This window comes from Drosophila navojoa, chromosome 2, assembly GCF_054131105.1.
Source record: "Drosophila navojoa isolate 15081-1374.11 chromosome 2, UAZ_NAV_1.0, whole genome shotgun sequence".
Taxonomy (NCBI): domain Eukaryota; kingdom Metazoa; phylum Arthropoda; class Insecta; order Diptera; family Drosophilidae; genus Drosophila; species Drosophila navojoa.
Window position 1 is genome coordinate 30,443,743 of NC_142890.1, and position 24,464 is coordinate 30,468,206.

Genomic DNA, 24,464 nt, shown 5'->3' on the forward strand with positions numbered 1-24,464 from the left:
AGCTGGCATCGTGGGCCTGTTTCAAATTACAAATCATTTTTGGTAAATGGAAAATGTGGGCGCTCGCTCGCTCGAAGTCAAACTAATCTATATGCCATGTATGCATGTGTGTGTGTGTAAGTGTGTTTGTGTGGGCATAATAATAGGCTAATCGCTGGCAAGGCTCTATGTATACATTTAGTTACCCAAAGAGGCCGACAATAAATCTGCTGAACGCACATTACGTATACGCACTATTCACACAAAACCCTTCAGATACTCGAGCGAACATCTTAATGGCAACTGAAGTAGTGGAGCTTAAGAAATAATGACAACAGCAGCCACACACACACACACACACACATCGAGTTGGATAAGAGAGGTGAAAGTCCTGCGTATTGCTTAGCGGGTGTTTGGGGCAGGGGCATGAGGCGGAGGAAGGATGCGAATGCAAAGCAAAAAGAAAGCAAGTAGAAATCTGTTGAATATCAAATAACAATCACTTGGCAAGCTAAATATATCATTATGCTTAAGTAGGTGGCCGTATAACTGGCGTCGAGGCAACTACATACAACCACAAGGATAACGCAAGGATCCCATTTTAGCTAAGCTCACACACACACGCACACAGTGAGGGGTCCCTGCACTGGGACTCAATGTTTTGCGCGTTTGCTTTGCTGATGTTCCCTATTGTTGTTGTTGTTGTTGTTTCTTGAGTTGTTGTTGATTCTTTTGTTGTGTTTGGGCGTGTCGGGCTCGCCTTTTTTGTGTAGAGCAAACGAGTATTCCCTGTTATAATCCCCACGGCTTGCATGTTTGCTTAGCACCTACTCAGCGTATGGAAGGTGTGGGTAGCAGGTGCAAGCATTGTGTGTGTATGGGTGGGGAAGGGGCAGGGCACAGCGGGGCAGCTTATTTGCTGTTGTTGCTTCTTCTTATGCCATGTATGTGATAAATTTGAGAATTTACAAATCATCGTCCATATATATTTGATTTGCATTGAATTTTTATCGTATCCGCTTAGCTGCCAATACCTCTTCAGATGATGTGTGTCTGAGTGTGTGAGTGTTGCGCCTGCGGATCGAGCTCGTTTGTATTTCATAGAATTGCACAAGAGACTCACAAATTGCTTCCATTGATTGCCGCCGACAAAGCCAGGGCAAAAAAGAAGCTCTCAAACGGCGCAGGCAGAGCACTGGGAATAGCTAAAGGCTAGGAAAAGGTTGCAAAGTTGCAAGGTGAGAGATGGCTGGAGAGGGGGCGGAGGGTGGCTAAAGTGCAGCGCGAATTCGCCTTGGGAGATAGCCTTAAATTGTCTTCTACCACAAGGGACGGAGAGACAGAGGCACCCATCTGCCAATTGCCCCAGAGCAGACTAAACGAGTGAGTAACGCAGTCTGAGAATGGTTTATAGCGAAGGCCATGGCTGTGGCTGTGGATATGGCTGTGCCTAGCTGACCCGCTTTCAGGGCGGCCGCACTTATGTCGCGGACATCTACGTGAAATTATTGCGCTGCAATGCATCATCCAGAGTAAACAGCCGACTCCAGACGAAGCTCTGCTGGTGACATGCTGAACAGCAGCAACAGCAGCAGCTGCCTGCTGAACTGAAGGGAATGTGAGAGCAGAAAAATGTGTTTAAGGGGGAACCGAACAAAGTATTTAAGCCCTAAACAATTGAAAATAAATAAAACGAAACGAAAACTGAGAAGCGAAACACGAAAAACGAAATGAGAAACGCGAAAAGCGAAAAGCGTGAGCCAGACAGTTGGGACACAATTGACGGACACGGTTCTAGAGTAATTGTTATCCTTGTTGGCTGTGCGCAGGCACGTCGCGCACTCGAAACGTGGAGCCTCGAATGGAGCGCGGACTAGAGAACACTACACAAAGCACAAACGCCACTTGAGCGTGGCACGCGCGCCATCTCTCGGCCAGCGGCAGAAGCATTGGTAGAGCATGGGCAGGAGGCAGCAGCAACAAACAGTTGCAACAGCAACAACAAAAAGCTGTAAGCAGCACTCAGCGGCACGCTCTCAAGGGCTTTGGCAACGCGGCTGGAAGAGGGCGTGGCAAAGGCAACTAGCTAAAACTGCAATCTTAAACTGGGAACTGGTGTTAAAGCCAGCCAGATAGACAGTATATACAGGCATATATATATAGATTGGGATATGCAATAGAGAGCTTTAACTGTAAAATATTGAAATATCTGCATTCATATTTAGATATTTAACTTGTACATATTTTTGCCATAACTATATATAAAGTATTACTTAATATATATGTATATAGAAAAACCACCAATAAGTATCCGTAGGATAATTAATTATTCGTTCTACAATAAAAGAGCTTATGAAGGCCTACCATTTATGAGAATTTTACCTACGGCACATTCTATATTGTTTAATGATTTTATATAGACTTATTATAACTGCTAAATAGTTTATCGGCTTCAAAATGAAACTTCTCATAAAGTCCTTTAGCCCATCAAATGAATTTATATTAAGTTTTGAGCTGCTGAATAAATATTGGTTCTCAAATAAAAATCCCGAATTCGTCTATACAGTATCAGTTTCAATTGAATTTATATTTATGTGTTAGGGTTTCCATCGATTGGTTCTATAATGAAAGTCTCTATGAGATCATTTGACTCACAATGTGAAATTATATTTTATTTCATCAAAAGAATTGTTTGATCTGTTTATTTAGTTGCTTATTGGACTTTTGACTTTTGCTTGCAAGCATCCATTCCGATGGGGACTTATTTACTTTTAATATTTCTGTTTGTCTCATGCAAATGGGCACGCTTGGCCATGCGATTATTTATTTGCAAGCGGGTCTTTTCGATTTACTTTCGATTTCCTTGTGCCTCGCTGCCCTACGATTGCGTTCGATTGGGCTAGAAGCAACAATTGCCTGGGCTAGGGCTGCTAAGATGTGGCATAAATCAAATGTCGCCGGCATTGGCAACAACATGTCAACAACACAGTTGGCTGGCATGCCAAATGAGTCAACAGCAGCGCCAAAATGCAGCCAATTCGGAAAACGCTGCAACAATGGGAAGCAGACCATGTCGATGTCGTTGGCCTGGTCTCTCATCTATGGCTGATGGGAGATGGGAGATGCGAGATGGAAGATGGGAGATGGGAGAGTTCGATGTGGACGTTGCATACGCGCTAGGATGGAGGCCGCATTCGTAATTGAAATACAAAGCCAATTTATTTGCGAAAAGCGATAAAACGCAAACAGAGCATGAGGAGCTGGCAATAACAGCAGCACGGTGCGAGAGAGGGCGGAGGGTGGAGAAGGGGAGAGGGTTCGCAAAATAGAGGGACCAAATACGGTTACAGCAACGAGAAGATGAAATAAAGCATCAAAGTGGCAATCACGCCAATCACGCGTAATAAATCATTGCGTGAGTGTATGTGCGCATACTTATATATAAATACGTGCGTGTGTATGTGTGTGTGCAACCATGTCAAAAATGACGACAACTCAGCTAACGGCGGTCACGTGTTGTCAGCTCACGCAACACAACACCCGCTTACACTAACACGCACACACACGCATACGAATGTTTGCTTACGCTCGTTTATTGACGGCCATATATAAGCGGATGTGAGTTGGCCAGGGAAATGAGAGCGCCGTGTGGTTGGGTGGCCGTGGCCGTGGTGCTGCTTGTTATTATGCAAATATTCATTAAAAGTCCAAAATGCTTTGATTAACTCATGACAGTTGCAAGAACTTAGCCAGCGCGCAGCTGCAGAAGTCCGGGCTCCAGCGGAGTGGAGTGCCCGCTGCTCTTGCATCTCGCAGCTTCCGTGCCATTCAGAAGAACTCCGGTTCACCTCACGTGGCAGCAGCTACAGCAGCCTCGGCACCTGCTTTTATCGTTCGCAAGCAGCCCGTGTAATTTCCAGCTGTAATTGGTGTAATTGAGTGCAAGAGCGAAGAAAATATTCAACATGCCAGCAATTAACATAAATTCCCGCCCAGAGACAAGTGGAGCGCCATTTTCCGGCGCCGACTGCCAAATGCACTTCTAAGTTACAAATTATTTAAAGTCGGCTAGCAACTTGAAAGATTGGAGTTACTTTTGGAAACATATATCAATATATAATCAAAAAAAAAAAATAAATAATATATAGTAATAATAATCATTGAATCAATTGATATTAATAAAATTATATTTGTTAGGGGCCATTAAATATGATCAAAGAGAGATGAAGAATTGAGGAATATGGCTTGAGTACCTTCAGTGTGGTGATGTCTAATCCTAGTTCGACGATTGTAGATCTTTGTTCTATAGTACTTAAACTCCTTCCAGCTGGGAGGCTAGCCCATCAAAATATCTTTGAGCGTCTCTAGAATCTGTCTGCAATTTTTGGAGCGTTAAGGTTTCTTGGCTTATTTTTTAAACCAAATAAGAAAAACAAATATCCATTTTTATATGTATAAAATCTAATCTACGTGATTACATTACATATAGCTTACAGCTAATTAATTCGAAATTATGCTTAGTAATATTAAAATTTAAAATAAGATATAATAATATTATTTAAATGCAATATTAATAAAGAAAATTATAATGTAAATTGAGTTTATTTTTAAATATATAACGTACAATGAGACAAACAGACAAATTAATGTATATGCAGAGGTAAAGTTCTTCGGCATATATATTTATAAATACACGTAGAGTTCAGTAAAGTTCTTTGATGTGCGAAACATAAGCGAACTGTGTTTCAGAGTATTTTAGAGGAGAACACAGTCAACTGATAATGAAGCGCCCATGATGCTGGGCGTGGCAAGTGGAGAGATAAGCAAATGGCTGCCGCAGTGCGCTTGCCGCGGCGAGTGTCGCTGATAATTGCCCGCGTGCGTGACAAATGCAGGACGCGGCGAGCGATATTAAAAATATAGCATACTTACATGCGCATGCGAGTCTTGGTGGCGGAGTGCGGGGAGGGGAGGAGAGGGTGAACGCGTGCTGCTTATTTATGATAGTATGAAGCAATGTCAACGCGTTGCCCTATTAACAATGCGCTCGAATTGTAGCGCAGATAGGACTGACGAGGGGTAGTAGGGGGGAGGTAGGCCAGGTAAGTCCTGAAATGATTGTGCAATAAACAGCTCGGTCCATTCGAGCACATTTCTTATGGCCACGTGACACTTGCCAATGCTCATGCGGATTGTTTTCTTTTTGTCTTGCAGGAGCCGAGTGCTTTCAGCGCTTCGCCGAGCAGCCCAAGTACACGGAGGTGAATCCGCGCGAGGATGCGCTACTCACGTGCAAAGTAATCGATATGCGTGGCTCCTGCTCCTGGCAGAAGGATAACAAGGTAATCATGCGAAGTACATATACAACAGCCGCTAGTTTTTCATTTCACATATGAGGCTCCACTGTTTGGCTGCAGTTTATAAATATCCCAAGTTTCCACGCACACACACACACATACACACGGACACATACACAGTCGCACGGCCATACAAATGAACATAACTAAAACTCATTTCATATGCGCAGCGCGTCCTGTGGATCAATTAAGTGTTGTTCATCGACTGCCCTGCCCTGCCCTGCCCTGCCCACATGTTCACATGTGCTGAAACTGCCTGCCAAAAGTAATTTACGCCCTTTGGCTGGACGATCCAATAATGCGCTTGGCTATGACCTTTGCCCTCGCTAGCCATATGTGCGTCTGAGCAGGACTTCTTTGCGACTCTGATTAGACCACGAGGCTGGCCAAAGTTTTAATCGAAAATGCGTGACAGCTCACACCTAAGCCTAGGGCACTCACACACACTCTCCCTCTCTCTAGCACAGCCACAGATACATACAAAAGTCAATTTGGCGCCGCGTTACATGAAAATGCTATTATGGGCAGCAACTCAGGGCTTTGGTGATATGCTTGCTCCCCATATCGACCATATATTTAAATTTTTCACCTGCATTCCATACAAGGCAATGCTTGACCTGCTTAAAAATATTGTTAAAGTTTCTATGCACAAGCCAAGCAATTTGCCTGCAATGCACTTGAAAAGGACTCCAGCAAATCCAATAAACTCTCCCTTCATCTCTCTTTCTCTCTCTCTCTCTCTCTCTCTCTCTCTCTCTCACACACACATACACATACTCTTTTAATATTTTACTCGCACACAAATGCCTTCAGAATCGTTAAGAAACCTAATTTTGGAATATGCAACATGCATAATATTTCAGAGAAAAACAAAACATGTATGCTGGCCATAAACTAAATGAAAGTATACATACATTAATATATCAGAATAAGATATTATTGACATGACAGATAAGGAAAACAACTTCATATTCATTCAGCAAAGGTATGAATTAAAGAGTTTTTGAAGATTGAGTACCATATATAGAGTAATAAGGAGGATATTCTGGATAGATAGATAGACCTCTTCCCAAGCTTAAATCGACAATAAAGAACTTTATTGAGTTTTCTACATTTGGCCATTAAGTTGGCTTCCTTTTACTGGGTATCTAGCAGCACAGTATATCCTCTTTGATTTGTGGTCTGGCCAGCCTTATTCTTGCTTGTTATTCGGCTCCATTTTATCATTTTGGTTATGTGTGGCTATTGCCTTTTGGTATGCGGCCAAAACATATCCGTGTTAATTTGCATAGCAGTCGAAAATGGTCAGCAGGATGCATTATATGTGGCCATGGAGAGTGGACTCATTATGGGACTGGCCCGAGTCCAAGGCAGATGAGCACTTGGGCTTGTCTTCAGCTCGGAGAGCTGAGCTGATGCTGCTGCTTGTTATTCATGGCATTTGCGTGCGTTTGTAACACAACTTTATTTGCTCCTTCTGCGTCCTTCGATGCTCCTGGAAGCCCCAGCTGCCTGCTGTTGTTGTCTGAACCACAGTTGCTTATGCAAAATGAAGTGCGGGCTGGGGAGGCAACGCTCCACTTGCATGACAAAAATCACAAAGCATTTCAAATGCACTTTTTCATATGCTGCCCATTGCCAAGGATCGTATCGCATTGGGTCGAGTCGTGTCGCATCGCATCGCATCGCATCGCATCGCATCGCATTGGCTCGATTTGCAGCATATACTTAAATGTTTACATGCTTTGTGCCTGCAGGACACTAAGGAGCAAAACACATGGATGGGCATGACCAAACAGACCATTTGCATGCATCGAGTGTCTCACTAGCACACAACCATACTACATACTATATTCCATATATACATATATAGTTTGTTTGCCTTCATTTCGAATTCAACTTATTTTTGCATATTTATTGCAATTGTCGCTGTTGTTGCTGTTATGGCATGTGTTTGCTTTTCAAACTAACTTGCCCATTTTTGCATAGCATTTGTGTAGCTGTCTCTACAGTATTCCTTTGCATCTCGATATCTTAAGTAGACAACTTTTATGTGTCTCCAACTGGGAAGCTTGCACTTCAATTGGGGCCAAGCAGCAGTTCATAAATACCTTTTACGAAACGCTTATTAAGAGTCGCAGTCGAGCAGAACTTGAGAGCGAGAGACTCAGGTCCGCAGAGAAGAGCGGCTTATTGATTTAGAATAGTTGCAAGAGCTCTTAACTATTTCTACCAAACAGAGCGAATCGAAACTGAGTATAATTGGGACACAGCAGTTTTGTGACTCAGTTTGTAAATGTAAATAGATATTGGACCAAGTGCGACAAGAATAATGTGATTATTAATATAATGTCAGATTTGTCCTTTTAATTTCCTAGAAACAAATATAGAAAAATATTTATAAACATGAAATACTTACACATTTCTTAGCATTGCTTATGATATATGTAGCTCTAATATCCCGTTTTTAATGAGTTCATAGAGAATTTATAAAGATTATTTATTAATAACATTTGGTTTTTTCGAGCTTATATCTCTTAGAAGATTCATATAAATATGTTCAAAATTATGAAAAACTTCTGATTTAAACACATATTTTTAATTTTTACATAACTATTTCTTCCTTTAATCTCATAGCTCTGAAAGGACAATTCCCCATTTTCAATTCAGTTTAGGCAATAGTAAAAACAGCTGTCAAGAAGAAGACATGCATGGTATTTTTACTTTGCAATTTTATTCGTTTCGTTTTCAATACAACAAAGAAACGGAGTAGGGCCAGTGCTCTTAGTATAAGTTAAGCGGAAATGCATCTACCGCCTTTCTTGGTTGAGTACGAGGTATAATCAGACTAAGAGCTGGCTGGCAAAGCAAACAGAACAATGCCGAATGGATGGGCAGGCAAAATAATGTCAATAGGAAACGATTTAGTTCACGTTGAGGGCGCTTTCCACACACATGCACATGTATACACATACACACACACACAGCAGCCGGAGACAACAAAATATTTGGTGGTATTCAAAATTGTTATTTTGACAATTGGCAGCGCTGGACGCCAGCATTGAGCATCATCTTGTTTGTGCTCTGACCAACAGAGAAAGGGAGATATATATGAGAGAGAGAGAGAGAGAGAGAGAGAGAGAGAGAGAGAGATAGAGGCCCTTAACCTAGGCTTCATAGCTGCAGCTGACGACCATACGATGGCTGGCCAAGATTGTACCACAAAAATGTCAAAAGGAAAACGAAATAATAATTTAAATAAGTCTGGGAAAATGTAAATGTAAATGCCTTGGGCCGTAGCTAAGGTCGAATGCAAATGAATACATTTATATATGGGGCTGTACGAATACAGAATACGAATATGCGAATAAGGGGAGTATACGAATGGATAAGTGAAATATTTACTATTCTGTATGTTATCCTGTTCCAGAAATATATATTCATTAATTAAGACAAGGGCTTGCCCCTACCTGGGCTGATGCTTTCATAAAGAAGGCATTTGCGGCAACAGCAATTAATTAACCCCATTTAGAGACGAGACAATGTTTAAAGGACTAAACGAACTGACAATTGGACAATTGGACAACTGGACAACAACAACGACAGCGCAATTAGGAGCAAGGGGGCGGTGCACGGGACATAAATACCTAAATGCGAACGATGCCACGCTCAAAGATCACTAATTGTAATTTAATTTCCAATTAGCAAACAAACTAATGCCAATTTAGAAACGGCAACAAGCTTCCAGACGACGCCGACTGCTGCTGTAAGTGGAGTTAAACGACACGTAGTTGAAAATGGCAGCAGACTGCCAGCAGGCGGTGCCGGGTGGGCGGGAGGATGGTAGGAGGAGACTGTGGCAGGTTACTGGGATGGTTCACTGACATTCAATAGCTAAACTGTGCCCTCTATCTCTCTATCTCTATCTCGGCGACTATTTGTGTGTGTGTGTGTGTGCGTAGACCAAATTATGCGCCTGACTACATCGAAAAGTTAAACATGCTGAACATGTCGATGTCCATTGGCCCGCCCACACCATTGCATTGCCCTGCTGCTTACCATCCTGAACATCCTCAACATCATCATCAACATCACTATCATCATCATCACCTATTGTTTCAGCAGCTGTAGTAATGCAATCTTCTCTGTCTGCTTTCTCTCTTTCCATCTTCTGGTTTTACCTTGCAGCCCGTGGGCATCTATCTAAAGAAATACGAATGGGCACGTCCCTTGGGCGGAAATGGCGCCTTACATCTGGATCTGCATCCGCCCCCGCCCAGCGGCGGCGACTGCTCCCTGTGGATACGCTCGGCCACCTTGGACTTTGACGACGGCCTCTGGGAGTGCCAAGTGACCGCCAGTGATTTTACCGCACAAGATGCTTTGACCAGTCAACCGGTGCGATTGGTTGTACGTGGTGAGTGTTAATCCACCAGCTCAAGTCAGTGTCTTGCAACGTAACGTATGATTAATATTTGGGCTGCCGCCCGAATCAACTGGTGAAACTGGTGCAATGCATATGCGTCCTTTTATAGCGAATTGGTAAATATTATAGTCAGGTATCTAAAAGAGGTCTTGTAATACGTGAAGAAGGTATGGTATTATATGACCAATGTGTTAGTAATACAAAGCAAATAAACTCTAGTTCTGGGTTTCTGGCAAGTAAATAATAGGATCTTCAACATGTTTTTTTCACTTTTGAAAAAATACTCCTGCAACAGCTGGGTTTCGCTGTCATTTGGAAATCAATTTCTTGAATATCTTCTGTTTCACTTAATGGATTTCAATTAAATTTTCAGCATGCGATAGTCCTGAATACTTATCAGTTAAGGAAAAATAAAAACTTCTGTCTATATATTTAATCAAACTGCAAACAATGAGAACCTAGTTCAATGAGAACCTAGTTCTCTTCAAATTCAAGGCCTGTAACATTTAAAATTGGTTTTAGTGAGACGGAAATTTTTATATATTATATTATTTTTATATTAAGCTTGATCCATGCGGGCTATAGGGTCGGGCCTACCAAAAAACAGTGTACCTCTTATAGGCCCTCAGCTCACCGTATTTGTACAAAATAACGGACGAGACTCAGACTGGCATATGGACATTTTTAGATTACAGAAGGAATAAACATATGTAGATAATCATTTTGTCTGTTCAGGCATACATATATATATGTAGAGGAAAATAACTCTATGATGTCGATGATGACATAAAGTATCTATAGTATATTTTATCGTGTCATATAACTAAAGGTAACTGCCACTGGAAAAGTATATTATCATGAGAATAAAGGAATATGCATTAACCGCTTTTGAATAGGGTTCAAGTGTGACGCAAGCTAGGGGATTCAATTAAATTATTCTTAGTCAGTGCTGCTCGTAGTGCTGACATTTATTGCTGACCGCCCGAGCCGTATTAGTAATCTGTGTTTGACTTCTTTCCCCCCCTCTCTCACTTTCTTCACACACATTCAGTGGCGCCGCAACGCCCGCGTCTGGAGTTCGAAAGCGCTCCATTGCCGCCGGGACACAACATTACGGTGGACGCTGGCGCCGTGGCGACTGTGAAATGTGCCTCGCATTATGGTAATCCGCCTGCAACGCTCAAATGGTATTTGGGTAAGTGTCACTGCTGCGTGTTATCCATTGATTGCACTTGTTATCCTGGCTGGGGGGCTCGCAGGCTAGCTGGCTAGATGCCTGTGACATTGTCATGTTAATTAATTTCAACGATTTGCTCTCCCCCTCGCTCTCTCTCTCTCTCTCTCTCTTTCCAAATCTCTCTCAACAGGCGACCAGGAAATCTCGCCCATGCACCCGCAGCTGAATGCCACCGAGCCCGATAATCCACGCACCTGGTCAGCCACCTCGGTGGTGCAGGTGTCCGCGATGCGCGAACGCCACGGCGACATTCTGCGCTGCGTGGCCTTCCACGAGAACTACGAGGCCAAATCGGTGCCAGTGGAGGCCCGCCTAGATGTCAAGTGTAAGTGGCAAAACCAAATGAGACAAACGCAAAAAAAAAATAAATAAATAAATAAGTAACTCGAGCATGGCTAGACGATGTATGTGCTGTTCCTTGAGCGAGCTGATTGCATTTAGCTGCGTTTGGCTTAAAGTCAGAAAAAGTTAAAAGACATTGCAAACAGCTGTAACAATTCAATTAGCCACAATTTGCTGCAATTTCCTGTTTTGTTAAGCAATTCAAGATTTTGGCCCCAAGACGGACGAGCACAAGGACAACTGTCGAAGTTGGTCGCTTGTTGTTGACTTGTTTTGCTTACTCAACATCTCTCGCTCTCTCTATCTCACTCTCTCTCTCTCTTTGTGTCTGTCTAACCCGCTCTTCTTGTGCTTGTGCACTTTGCAGATGCGCCAACCATTCGTCTAATTGGCTCGCCGGAAATCGACTTGGAAGAGGATAAGGATGCGCTTGTGCTGCGTTGCGTGGCCGATGCCAATCCGCCGGCCAGCATCGTCTGGCGACGTGCCGGACGCTCCGAGATAGCCAGCTTGCAGGTAAGTCTGTCCAGTCTCCCTCCTTCTCCTTGCCTCTCTCTCCCTCTCTTTCTCCTTGTGCCTTTCACCCCATCTAACGGCATCCTGGCAGGCAGACTCCTTGCCAGCTTGTTGTTTATGTTGCTACGGAATTTCGACGTCGCTCGCCGTATTTATCTTAAGTGTAGCAGAAATTTGTAATTGTATTAAATTGCTAACTCTCTCCTTCGGGCCGCTTCGGCCGCTTCGTTTAGGAAACGCTGCAATTGCGTCCTGTCGGACGGCGAGACGCCGGACTGTACACCTGCCAGGCGCAGAACTCGGTGGGCACCTCGGAGCAGCTGTCGGTGCAACTGGACGTGAAATGTGAGTCCCTTTCAGTATTTATCTTGGCCGCGTTTGCTGCTCTGCTAACTTTTGCTTAATTTTGTATTGACGCTCGCTTCCTCTGTTTACTCTGCCACAGATCCACCGAAAATTATTTCAGCCGGCCCGGACCGCCTCACCACAGCACCGCTCTTCAGCCCCGCCGCCTTCGAGTGCGTCGCCGATGGCAATCCCATGCCAGCCTACAAATGGGTCCAGAGGTGAGTCCCCTTTACCCTAACCCCATTCAGACCACTCGCATTTCCCTGCTGCATACTTTTGGGTGTCGCGCCTCTCACGCAGCTGTCGTGCACGAAGTCTGCGCACTCTGCGCCAAGAATGCCCGCCTCCTGCTACCCCCCGTGGATTTAATTCGTGCTTTATGTGCGTTATATCTGCGCACTATACAAATAAAACATTAATATGCCATTGCTTCATTAATCTTCAGCAGCTTGTTGACACGGCTCACACGGCGTATAAGTAATGTAGCACTCAAAGGCAACTGCAAATAGCAATGTGTTGCACTCGGATATATTGGTTTGAACTTATTTATTTGAAGAGAACATGAATTTCCCTGCATGTGTGAACTGAAAGCAGCTTCCATGAATAATGACATGTCATACTATCATCATAAGGATGGTATAACTCTATTCTAACCACCGGACATGAATATTAGCTTCAGTATGATCTGAGCCAAAGCTCTAAATCAACTTCCTGGAAAATCAACTAGTTATTTGTAGTAGGCGCTAGTTATTATAAGCCGTATAAAAACAGGTAGAAGAAGAGTCACAACATTGTCATCGAACAGAGCAGGTCATGTCGAAGAAGTAGGAAAGTTGAAAAGATATTGTTGAAAGTCATTCGCAAGAAAGTTAAAAATAAGACCACAACAGGATGATTCGCGTTCATGATTTTGATAGGTTAAGTGCAACTATATTATAATATACATAATAGAGTTTTTAAATTTATTATAATGCAAGAATATATATATTCGTTCAATTGTTATTTCCCTGCAAATTTTATTTTTTCAGTTTTTGTGCCTATTATTTTTTACCTCAGGTTTATAAATACCATTTAATATTTTTTTAACGTGCGACATTTTATTATTATTGCGATTTCTTCAATGCTATTAATGATGATTTATTTGTAATCCAAAAAAAAGAGAAACTCCTAAGCTTCAATATTTCATTCGGGCACTCAACAACAATTCATAAATAAAGTTTTGATGGCTTAGTAGTTAATAAAAAAGAGGAATTGATTGAGTCATAGCCAAAACAAAAAGCATGGACCAAGTGAAAGCATATCGAGATCCAAATTTAAAATACCAACATTTGAATTAATATATTTTTTTAAAATGTTTTTATTTAAAAAACTCAGATAATGCTGTCGCAAATAATAAATAATAAATTCACAAATAGGGAAAAAACAGCCAACAGCTTAGAAGGAGTTCATACAGTGTTGGTTTCATTAGAATATGATAATAAACTAGAATTGAAATAAGAAAATAAAATTTCCTGTATGCGGGTGAGCTTCCTGTGGATGCAGTGGCAGTGGCAGCAGGAGTTGCTGCTGCAGCAGATGCCGTTAATGCGCACAACTCTGGGGTCACGCCCGACATTTTTTTCAGTTGAAGTTTGCGTCATTTAATTAGCTGCACAGCGGAAATTGTGCACAAAATGAGAGAGTGCAGGAGCAATGAGGGGCAAAGCCAGCCAGTGCAGAGTGGACAACGAGTCAAAGCGAGTCCTCTTCAACGTTATCTAACCCTCTTTTAACTGACTGGAATTCAAGTAATATGCTTATTTATTTTTATTAAAATAAATCCCACAATTTGTGAATTAGATTCGGGTACAAATTAAATGGTGCCAATTCAGCTGAGAAATTAAATAGATTAGCTATTTACTCTTGATACGACTTCAAGTTCGACAGCCACAACTTGCCTTACATGGATCACTAATGCATCCTTTGGTAATCCTGTAAATGAAGGAGGCTAACACATTCCCACGGCAATACAGCTACACAGCTTTCGTCTTCTTCGTTTTATAACAACATTTTTTAATTAGCAATTTTGTGCTGCTTTCTATGGCATTTTCTCCCTTCTCCCTCTTCGCTACATCTCCGACAGGGGGCAGCCGCAATTTACTGTGGCCGACTTCTGTGCGGCTTCCTGCTGCAGCGCTCGGGTACATTAATATGCAAAGCAGTGGCACACTCATCCGTCCGTTTGTCCATTCAACAGGCAGCAGCTCGTCATGTTGGAAAAATCGAAATAGTCCACATCACGTGCAGCACCCCCATCTCTCTCTCTCTCTCTCTCTCTCTCTCTTTCTCTCTCTCTTTCTCTCTCTTTCTCTCTGTGTGTCTCTCTGTCTCACTCTCTTGTCGTGTTGCTGCATGCCACAAAGTCAAACTCGGAGCTCTCAGATCAGACGCCGACAAGCAGCCCGTACGTGATTTCAGATTCCATTTGTTTGTATTTGCCCCTGCAGCTACTCATACGACATATGAATGCCTCAGCAGGAGACGGTGTGTGCGACTGTGTGTGGGAGGGGGCTCTGCTTAAGCAGGTTCGCCAGCGCGTCAAATTCTAATATCAAATGCCACATGCAACGCGCTGGCGTGTTGACTTAATGAAGCGTGCCCGCGCGTGTTTATCAGAAATTAAATGTCAATTGTTGAAAACTAATTTCCACGCTCGTCTCGCCGCCCCCTCTCCTGCCTCCTGTACCAAAGACACATTAAATGGCGCGTGCCAAGCAAAACCAGCAAGGAGCACTGTATCTGTGTCTGTGTGTGTGTGTGTGTGTGTGTGTGTGTGTGCGATAAATCAATGAGGTGCGCTGTTGACAGGCTACCTATGCCTCTGAGGTGGCTGGCATGCCGAAGGCGCCTCGACCGCTGGCCAACAGCCAGGAGCCAACAGGGAACCACCGGCATGCAAATGCAACCACACAACTGCCCGCCACTCGGCCACTGGGAGAATGTATTTGCTAAAGGAAAAGTCCCCGGGGGAGGCATAGGAAAGGCATGTCACTTTGATTTACGTGAAAATTTCAACGGCGAGCCCCGCTGAATGGGAGAAGCAGCGAGCGCTTTGTGCCTCGCATTTTTCCATCGAATTTTTGCGACTTCATTTGTGTGTGCTGCTGGATTTGCATTTAAATGGCTTTCAAATTTATTGCTTCTAATTGCGACGAGTGTGGCTCGCTGCCCCACCGCACCGCAGCAACACTGTCCCGCCTCAAAAGCCGCTTTAATTGGCGCTTTAAGCTGGCGACACACGCTACCCATGCAGAGAGCATCGAGCCAAGCTCAACTATGCGCACATATCAAAGGAATTTGTCTGTGTCCCCGCACCGATGGGGCCGAAAGCTGTGGCCAAAATCAGTATGGATGGCTCTGGAGCTGTGGTGCTGTGCAGCTGTGAAGCTGTGGAGCTCTGTCGATGCTGAGCTGAAAGCATTTCGCAGCATAAAAGGCATTTCTCATATTAAAAAATGTATCAAATATTTTTTGCTTGCAACGAAGAGCAACAAAAATATTTCGCCCACAAACGCAATTTTCAATATTGCTGTACAAAACTTGCAGCAGCAGTTGCCCCTCTGACTTTCAACCTCTGACCTACCCGCGCCGCCCCAAAACCCGCCACCGCCGATCCCCTTTTCAGCTGCAATGTGGCTGCTGCATTTTTCCAAAATGATTTGCAGCTCAAAAAGCTGACAGTAAGAGAAACGAGAGTATAAAAATATGTGCGTGGCAGACCAAGGCGAAGCAACGTCTTTGCCCCACCTCCCTCCTCTCCCTTGTGCTTTACCTTCTCTATTGATCAGCTTTTTCACAGACATTTCCTCGATTTCCACTTGCAGAATCTCGCATGGATCGAAGTACGTGGAGCGGGGCAATGAGCCGCGCCTGGTCATCGACAACGTCACCTACGAGTACCAGGGCGAATACGAGTGCCGCGCCACCAGCTACATCAATGGCCAGGAGCGGGTGGCCATATCCGATCCCGTCTCCCTGCAAGTTGTGGGTAAGTGCTCCAGCATACACAAATCTCCTTTTTACCCACACATGTTGCTGTCGAACAGCCGCAAAGCCGCAATACCGCAAAATACTACGAACAGGCACAACTGTCGCCTGCCCCAGAAAAAGTGCTGTGCAAACTATATATATGAGAGTTCCTGAAAACTGAGTTACGACTTGCCGAGCAACTGTTGGCTAAGCTGATGGCCAATGATAACGGCATCGACTATCAATAAAGGAGCACAACAAAAAATCACAATACCTTAGCTACGTAGAAGATTCAATACTCTTAAAATTTTAAAATTTGATCATCAATTATATTTTAGATTTTTCTCAGTGTATATTTTAGAAATTTAACGTGAAAATATTTGTTTAAGTCGGATAGAAAAGCTCAACTTTTAAGGAATGAGTACAATTAGTACACATTGGATACTTTGTTCTGTTTGGTTCGCCTTTCTATTGTACGTTTTCTGCTACTGAAATATCGTCAGCAGAGTTTATAATTTTCAATATAAAAAATAATAGTTTTTCTTGAGCTTTTTAGTATCGATAATATTCTCTAAAGATAATATTATTCGTCTTTCCGTAATACTTTGTGGTCTACCTAATAAATTTGGTGACCCTGGTTGCCAAAATATATAAAAGATTCACTATTGTACTGGGGTTGCGCCATTATGCTGACCAATTCAATATTATTCTCTTGTTTTTTATAGGCTCTAAAATAATTTAATTGATACAAAGTGAATTTGATAAATATAAAAAAAAAATAATAGTGTTCAATTAAAATCAACAAGGAATTGAGACCGAGTACTTTGAAAATTAACACAGAATGTTCCATCCATATAGATCTTAGTGTTAATATGTTTCTAAAAATTTGAGTCTTCAATATATATTACCGATCCATGAAATTCTCATGAATTTATGTATTCTACATATACATACAAGTGTATTTTTATATATTTGTATGTTAATAGTAAGTACAAAAGGATTAAAATTGGCCTTATTGACAACCATGTCTTTATGAGAAGAATAAAATTGAAGTACTCGCTATGTGGTTTAAATAAAATTTAACTACTCGCTTTTTAAGAAAATACGAGCAACAATAAATTGCAATAGGAGGAAAAAAGAAAACCAATGGCCAGTTGTAAATTTACAACCACGTTAAAAGCAACAACTCGGCGTGTGCCCCATGTGAGCAAAGTTAGTTGGCTCGCTAGTTTGTTACCCCTATCTCTATCTCTCTCTTTATCTAGTTGTCCCTTTTTGCTGTTGCACATCTTCGTCGCGTACTCTCCGTGCAACTAATGCTCACTTAAAATAACACAAAACTCCATTAAAAACTGCAACCGGAAAACGCGTTGAAACCGTTTTAAGCGCCTGCGATTTGGCCAATGCCCCCACTATCCTCTATCGCCCCTTTCTCCCTCTCTCTCTCTCACTCTCTCTCTCTGTCTCCCCCACTTCTTTTTGCCGGTCGGAAGCTTCTCCCGGCCTCAATTTTAGGCTGCAGGCGCCGTCGGTCTAACTGCAAGCGGCAACTGGCGCTGGCAACAGACTAAACCAAAATGTAACACAAAATCAAAATGAACTTATGACCACAAGCATAAAAAGCGAAAAAAGTGTAGAGTAAAAAAGTCTAGGGTATAAAAATGCAGACAAAAAAATGAAGAACGCTGAAGCGCGGCAAAATAGAACAACAGCCATGGCCAACACAGCCGCGAGCAAGCGTCGAGTAGCAAAAAAAGACAAAAAAAAAGCAGAAAAAAAAAAACAGAAAAAAAAACAAAACAAAATAGAGAGACAAACAGTCAGTGAGAAAGCGAGAGCGAGAGAGAGGGAGGCGATGGGTGGGGGAAACATATATATTTAAATTTAGTGCTGAATACCACAGCACGTACATAATTTATGACCAACCAAGGACACGAGCAATTTAGCAGAGCCAGCCAGGAAAAAAGTGCTATATCCTTTATATGTCTGTGGCAAAAAAAAATCGGAGCTGTGTCCACGCTCACTGCATACACATATAAGAACACATACTTGACTGTGTGTGTGTATGGAAAGTAACTAACGAACTAGTTAACTGACAACAGCTAAAAAATAAATTGAAAAAAAAGACAAGCTCATTATGTGCAGCTGCGCACTCACGACTTTCAAAAACCCTGCAGGCCGCAAAGTTTGTCAAAATTTCGAACTGCCCAGAGACATTTAAAATTCGCTTAGTCTCGGTTTCCAACAATTTATGCTTAGCATAGGTAGGCATTCGCTTTGATTTATACTTTCCAAGTCTACTTCCGCAGCTTTGCAAGACTTTAGGACGAAATTTATTTTGGTTTAATGCAAGATGCTAACGTTCCCCTTTATGATGTATAGCAAATGTTAGCCCACCGACATTGAACTGACCCTAATATTTTGAAAAAATATCTGTACATAGATGCTCTTATCGGGATTATAGAAAATCCGCTGATATGTATATACGTCAGCCGCAACAGAGAGATACAGGAATGAAATATTATGAAATAATTTAAGTAATTAAATTTTACCAGAACATTCGATTTGCCAAAAGATCCGTGTCTTTAAAATAGCTTTAACTATGTTCGTAAGAATCAAGACAAAAATGTTTTTGATACATGGGAAATTTATTTTCCCAGCTCTCTTCTTATAGGTCAATTAAGCAAATATTGTTTATAAATTATTCACTTAGCCATTAGCCATAAAATACTATAAATAACTAAATAAAATACCTTGTATGTGGAATACACATATGTATGAGTTTTCTTATTTTTATTATTATTTTCTTATTAACCATTTTAGAGTTGTACAAATAAAAGACAAAATATTAGCAATAAACAGATAGATATTGACTAAATTTATATTTTATAATTTTTTTTATTTTAGTCATGCATCACGTTCTAAATATAACATACATATTTATTATTTTTAGTATTAGAGCATTACAGACAAGAAATTGTTAACAAAATAAAAAGAAATGCGAATACTTCAGTTACATATTTTCATTATAACACTAATGTTGAATACCTTAATTCTTGTCATACGTGAAGCATTGTAATACATATATAAATTCTCTTTTGTATTTCAGGTGCTCCGCAGGTGCTTCGCCTGCATCCCTCCATGCACACAGTGTCCGTTAAGCGTGGCGAGCCAGCCAGCCTGACGATGGTCGTCTGCGCCGATCCACGGCCGCAGCTCGTGGCCTGGGAGTGGGGCTCGCTGCGCCTGGAGGCCGGCACGGGCATAGGTGCGTATACTTGACGTCAGCTCGCGCGCTTCATTGGACAGCTAATGCAAATATAATTAGATGCTCGCATGAGGTTTTTCTTTTTCAATAAGCCGCAACTCAATTAACGCACATTCAAATGTGTGCGTGTAAGTGCGTGCGAATGAGTGTATTTGTGTAGACAGCTCTGCCTCTCGGTTGAGTGCTCATTAACAAACCTTTTCCGCAAATTTGACACTGAACGAACGTGGATCATGTGCTACGTGTGACTAAACGGTAGACGGCAGAGAGCAGGACAACGCACAAATCAAGACAAATTACATGTCCAGGAGTCGGCAGCTTCGATGCCAAAACCAGACGAATGCCGCCATCATGTTGCTGTAGTGTGGCATTAGCATTGGCAGCCCTTCAGCTCGTTCGTCCATTGACGATGCTCGAGCAGACTTCCCACGCCTGTCAGCTGCCGGTAATCCCGGCTCGCAGCTGACAGCCGGACGCCATGCCAGCCCTGGCCTCGCATGGAGCTCGTTTTTCAGTCTAAACTGTGCTGCATAACGCATTTTGTGGAGCTGCAGTTGCAGCTGCAGCTGCACCGACAGCTGTGCTGATCCATCTCCAGCTTCGCCTGGCAACAAATCTAGCACATTATTCTTCATTTTCAGCTTGTCTGCGTGCGCATCCGACTGGCTGCCGTCCCTGTCGTCGCTGCCGTCTCTGCTGCAGTCCATCGGCTCCCGTCTGCCTCTCCGTGCGTGTAATCCGCCGTGCTTGCCACTGACAGGAATCAAGCAAAGCGCATTGCATGCCAAATCGCACGCAGCTTCGACTCCTAGTCGTTGCGTATTAGCCATGTTATCTGCGCCCATCAATTGTTCATTATTTGGAAAAGCTAAATTCTAATGATAAATTATTCATACCATAAGAAACGCCATTACTTCTCTCACTCAACCACTTCTCTCTCTCTCTCTCTCTCTCTCTCTCTCTCTCTCTGCCTAGATCGCTTTCGGGCCGACGACATGCTCACGGACTCGCGCGAGGACTGCTACCTGTCGACGCTGCACATCCACCACACGGACGAGCACGACTCGCGCCCCTACTACCTGGTGGTGGAGAACGAGCGGGGCACCGATCGCCATGCCATTCATTTGATTGTGGAGGGTACGTTTGCAGGTGCCTAGTGTTTTCTTTATTTTTCAATACCGTTTACACTTCAGTTGAAGAAAATAGTTTATTATTCCTCCTGCTATCACTATTATCTTTCACTTGAAAGTGTGTGCAGACTTTCTCCTACTTGTTCACTATTAACTGTAATGCATGCCAAACACCTACCAGATATTGCTCATACCTTCACTATATTCATTACTTAAATTAAATTCGAACCTTCTATACAATTGAAACTTCCTTTTGTGCTTGCAATCGACTGGCGTCCGCGATTATTCAATTATGGGAACACTTGCCGCAGAACCTCTGGAGATGAGCTACTTGCTGGGCGTCGCCGGCGGCTGCATGGCCGCCATTCTGATCCTGATCTGTCTGTGCATCTACGCCGTCAAGAGCAAAAAGTGCTGCTTCAAGGGTAAGTCGAAGGCCTGGCCAGGGGCAGCCAGCTGCTCATTAAAAATGATAAACTCGATTCGCTCAATGCGAGAGCAGCAGCAACAATTGCAGCTGCGCCAAACAATTGCCATTTCTCGGAGCGGGACGCATATTAATTACGCGGCGCTTCAAAGGGAATGCGCGTCGCAGCAATTAAAGCATTTGCCCCATTATGCCGCCAGATGGCGTTGGGCCTTACGGGCGGGCAGGACTCGCATTCGCTTGCCACATTTTGCTGTCATACTAATTGCAAAAACACAAAAACTTGCACCAAAGCCAAAACACACAGAAAACAACAACAACAACAATACAAAGCAACAGAACAGAAAAAGTAAAAAAACCGCGCCTTTTATTTACTTTTCTATTCTATTTTCTGGTGCTCCTCTTTCTGCGTTCTTTCTTGTTTTTCCTACTTCTTTGAAACTCAAATAAATCTCATAAAATATTCATTAGCGAGTTTTGCGCCGCCGACGCCTGCGGTCAGCTGGCTAACACAAAAGGGTTAAGGTCCTCCAAGGAACAACAATTATACATACACATTTACTACAGCAGATATATATATATATATTTATTTTTATTGCTCTATGACTGTAAATGCGACTGCTTAAAGTCGCAAGGACTTCTGCTAGCAAGGCAGGAACAGGAGGCGTCGGTCGCCTAATTTGAAATCAAAATCGAGTTGCAAAAGTTTTCACTGAACGCGCAATTAAAATGCACATTTGTAAAAACAATTTACAAAACAGCAAAAGGAAAACAATTTACAAAACAGAAAAAACGTGCTGAGAAAAAGAAAAGTTTTCGTTGGGAAACATGCTCAAGGACATCCAAGGAAACTTTTGTGGAGTCGAGCTTTAAGGAATTCGCCCAGGGACTTGCACTGGCCAATTGGCCTGCTACCTGGCAAAGTGCAAAACTTGAGTTCTAAATAAGGCTAAATTCCCAAATAGCACAGCGCGTGCAATTTCTCAGTTGTCAATCAAAATGTCAATTTACAAACAGGCGCAGGAGTAGCAGGAGCAGCAGCAGCAGACGTGAAAATTGCTGCAGCTGGCGCCGATTGCCAACTTATCGAATGGCATTTGACAGATCTTTCTTTCACACACACACACACACACAGATACACAAACAGTGACGAAATCCATCAAAATTACCCCGCTCTCACGACCGAGCTTAGGGTAACTTAACACCTCTTGGCCGTCAATGGGTTCACGGCTCATTTGTCAAAATGTTGAAGCAGCAGATGCAAATGTATCTGTATATGTATCTGTATCTGCAAAGGCATCTATCTATCCATGTCTGTCTCTCTGTCTGTCTGGGTGTCACATATGTAAGTGAGCTTGGCTTTTACTCAGTTTTAAGTGCCAGCATGGCTCACCAATAGACTATATATACTACCTATGCCATGTATAAATATATGTTTCCAGCGACTATACAAAGCAATTCTCTCATATGTATTATTTTTACTCGCCTTTGCAGGTTCCACGGGCTATAAATCATCGGATAAGGACAGGTAAGTTGAGGCGAAACACAGACCACTCACACACACACACACACATGCACACTCACACACACAGAAAGCGCACAACAAATGGCCGGTTATGATACATTTTTATAAAGGGCAAAAGCAATGCAGCTTGTGGCCAACAGGTGGCGCTGGCATGCCAATTTATGCGTCCCGACTGGCCACACCCACGCACTCGCTCACCTCCCCCGCCCATGAATAATGTGGGCAGCGTGTGATTGTGCAGAGTATGAAATATTCTATGCTATATTATATATTCAATATTGCAAAGTCGGCTTTTGGAAAATATTTTCCAGTTTTGCGCGCAACGTCAAGCAAACCTGCATGTACACTCACACACACGCATGCCAACAATGCGCAACACGCCCCTTAACAATCGCTCATTGCCGCCCCTCATTTCGTCCTGACATGAGTTATGAGGCTGTGGCAGTTATTTGGCTCTCGGCTACACTCGCTCCTCTTTCTCTGCCTCTGCCTCTGCCCCTCTCCATTTGTCCATTTAAAAATTACCATATTTCGTTTATGGAATACCCTCTCGGACACACACACCCACACACACACACACACACACACACACACACACAGGCAAGTCAAAAATTGCAAAGAATAGTTTTTGTGTGTCGGTAGAGCGGAAATGGATTTTGAATTTCCGTTATAAGCCTAGTTGGCAACGCCGCAGCCGCATTTCCAGCGGCATTTATTATTTATGCGCGCCAAGCGGCAACACAAACCCAGAAACTAGGCCCCAAACAACTAACAACCGAATTCATACAATTTTTGTATCAATCAAAGCGTAACGAAAGATTTTGTCAAGCGCTCCAACCCCCGAGGGATCTCGTTGGGATTTAATAACCAACGACCAATCCACCACGCCAGCTCCACGTCCACAATGCCAAAGGGCACACGAAATAGCTGGATATTTAGATGTGCGATTGGCATGAAATATGACAATCAAACGGCAGCAAATTAGACCAAGCAGTGACTATTGTGTGCCAGAATATGAAATGCCCTGGAATATGTTGTATATAAGGTGAACTTTGCTTATATAAAATTTATAGGCGTTTTCAAAAGAATCAGAGCTTACGAATATATAGAAAATAAAACGAAACACGTAAATAAAGATAAGTCAATAGTTCTTCAGATAAAGATAAAAAGGTGAAAATAAAATGGTAAAAATAAAAAAATAATCTAAGAATCAGACATACATATGTAAACCAGGGCAGAACTGAAAAATAAATAAATAAAAGCCATTAAAGGACAAATATTAAAGCATAATTAATTTACATTAACTCAAAGATTAACGGATTTATGTCAATCTTATCTAAAGTAAATAAATATATGGTAGTAATAGGCAAAAATGTATTAAAACATACACAAATTATAGAAATATAGAATAGAACGACTCAAAATTATTATTGTATTATTCACTGATTCATAAATGGAACAATATAAATAGATTTATATTTACGCAAACAATTTTTAAGTATTAGATTTTTATGAACCCAGCGCAGATCTCAGCATTTCACACACATCAATTCCTATCTACCGCACACAATACGCTCTCTCTTGGTCTGATTAGAAAAGTATTCGATAACAATTTCTTTCTTTCTCTTTCCCTTTCGCCCGCAGCGAGAAGGCTGATTTGAAATCACGGTCGGATAGCACCAGTGGGCCCCAAGGTGATTCGATTTACACAACGCCCGCCGGCTTCCATCATCACCAGCAACAGCAGCAGCAGCAGCAGCAACAGCAGCAGCAGGCGGCAGCTGCCGCCGCAGCGGCATTGCACGCCGCCTCGCAGCACCCACAGCAACAATATCCGGGACATGGATCGCCGGAGGCAATGAAGGTACGCATGGCTGCAATGATATTACAACCGCCCACTA

General features: G+C 42.6%; 1 protein-coding gene across 2 annotated transcripts in view; it reads left to right on the top strand.

The window, feature by feature from the left end:
- Window positions 1-24,464, top strand: part of LOC108658492 (uncharacterized) — a 94,538-nt gene that overhangs the window by 42,838 nt on the left and 27,236 nt on the right. The window contains exons 2-14 of one of the 2 annotated variants that reach the window (XM_089265726.1): window positions 5,194-5,321; window positions 9,525-9,753; window positions 10,814-10,957; window positions 11,130-11,324; window positions 11,709-11,857; window positions 12,091-12,202; window positions 12,303-12,423; window positions 16,069-16,232; window positions 19,323-19,481; window positions 20,457-20,630; window positions 20,923-21,036; window positions 22,533-22,566; window positions 24,208-24,427. In XM_089265726.1, coding sequence (XP_089121852.1) covers window positions 5,194-5,321; window positions 9,525-9,753; window positions 10,814-10,957; window positions 11,130-11,324; window positions 11,709-11,857; window positions 12,091-12,202; window positions 12,303-12,423; window positions 16,069-16,232; window positions 19,323-19,481; window positions 20,457-20,630; window positions 20,923-21,036; window positions 22,533-22,566; window positions 24,208-24,427 — 1,943 coding nt within the window. The remainder of the gene's footprint in view (window positions 1-5,193; window positions 5,322-9,524; window positions 9,754-10,813; window positions 10,958-11,129; window positions 11,325-11,708; window positions 11,858-12,090; window positions 12,203-12,302; window positions 12,424-16,068; window positions 16,233-19,322; window positions 19,482-20,456; window positions 20,631-20,922; window positions 21,037-22,532; window positions 22,567-24,207; window positions 24,428-24,464) is intronic. The other variant, XM_089265727.1, reaches the window with a different exon arrangement.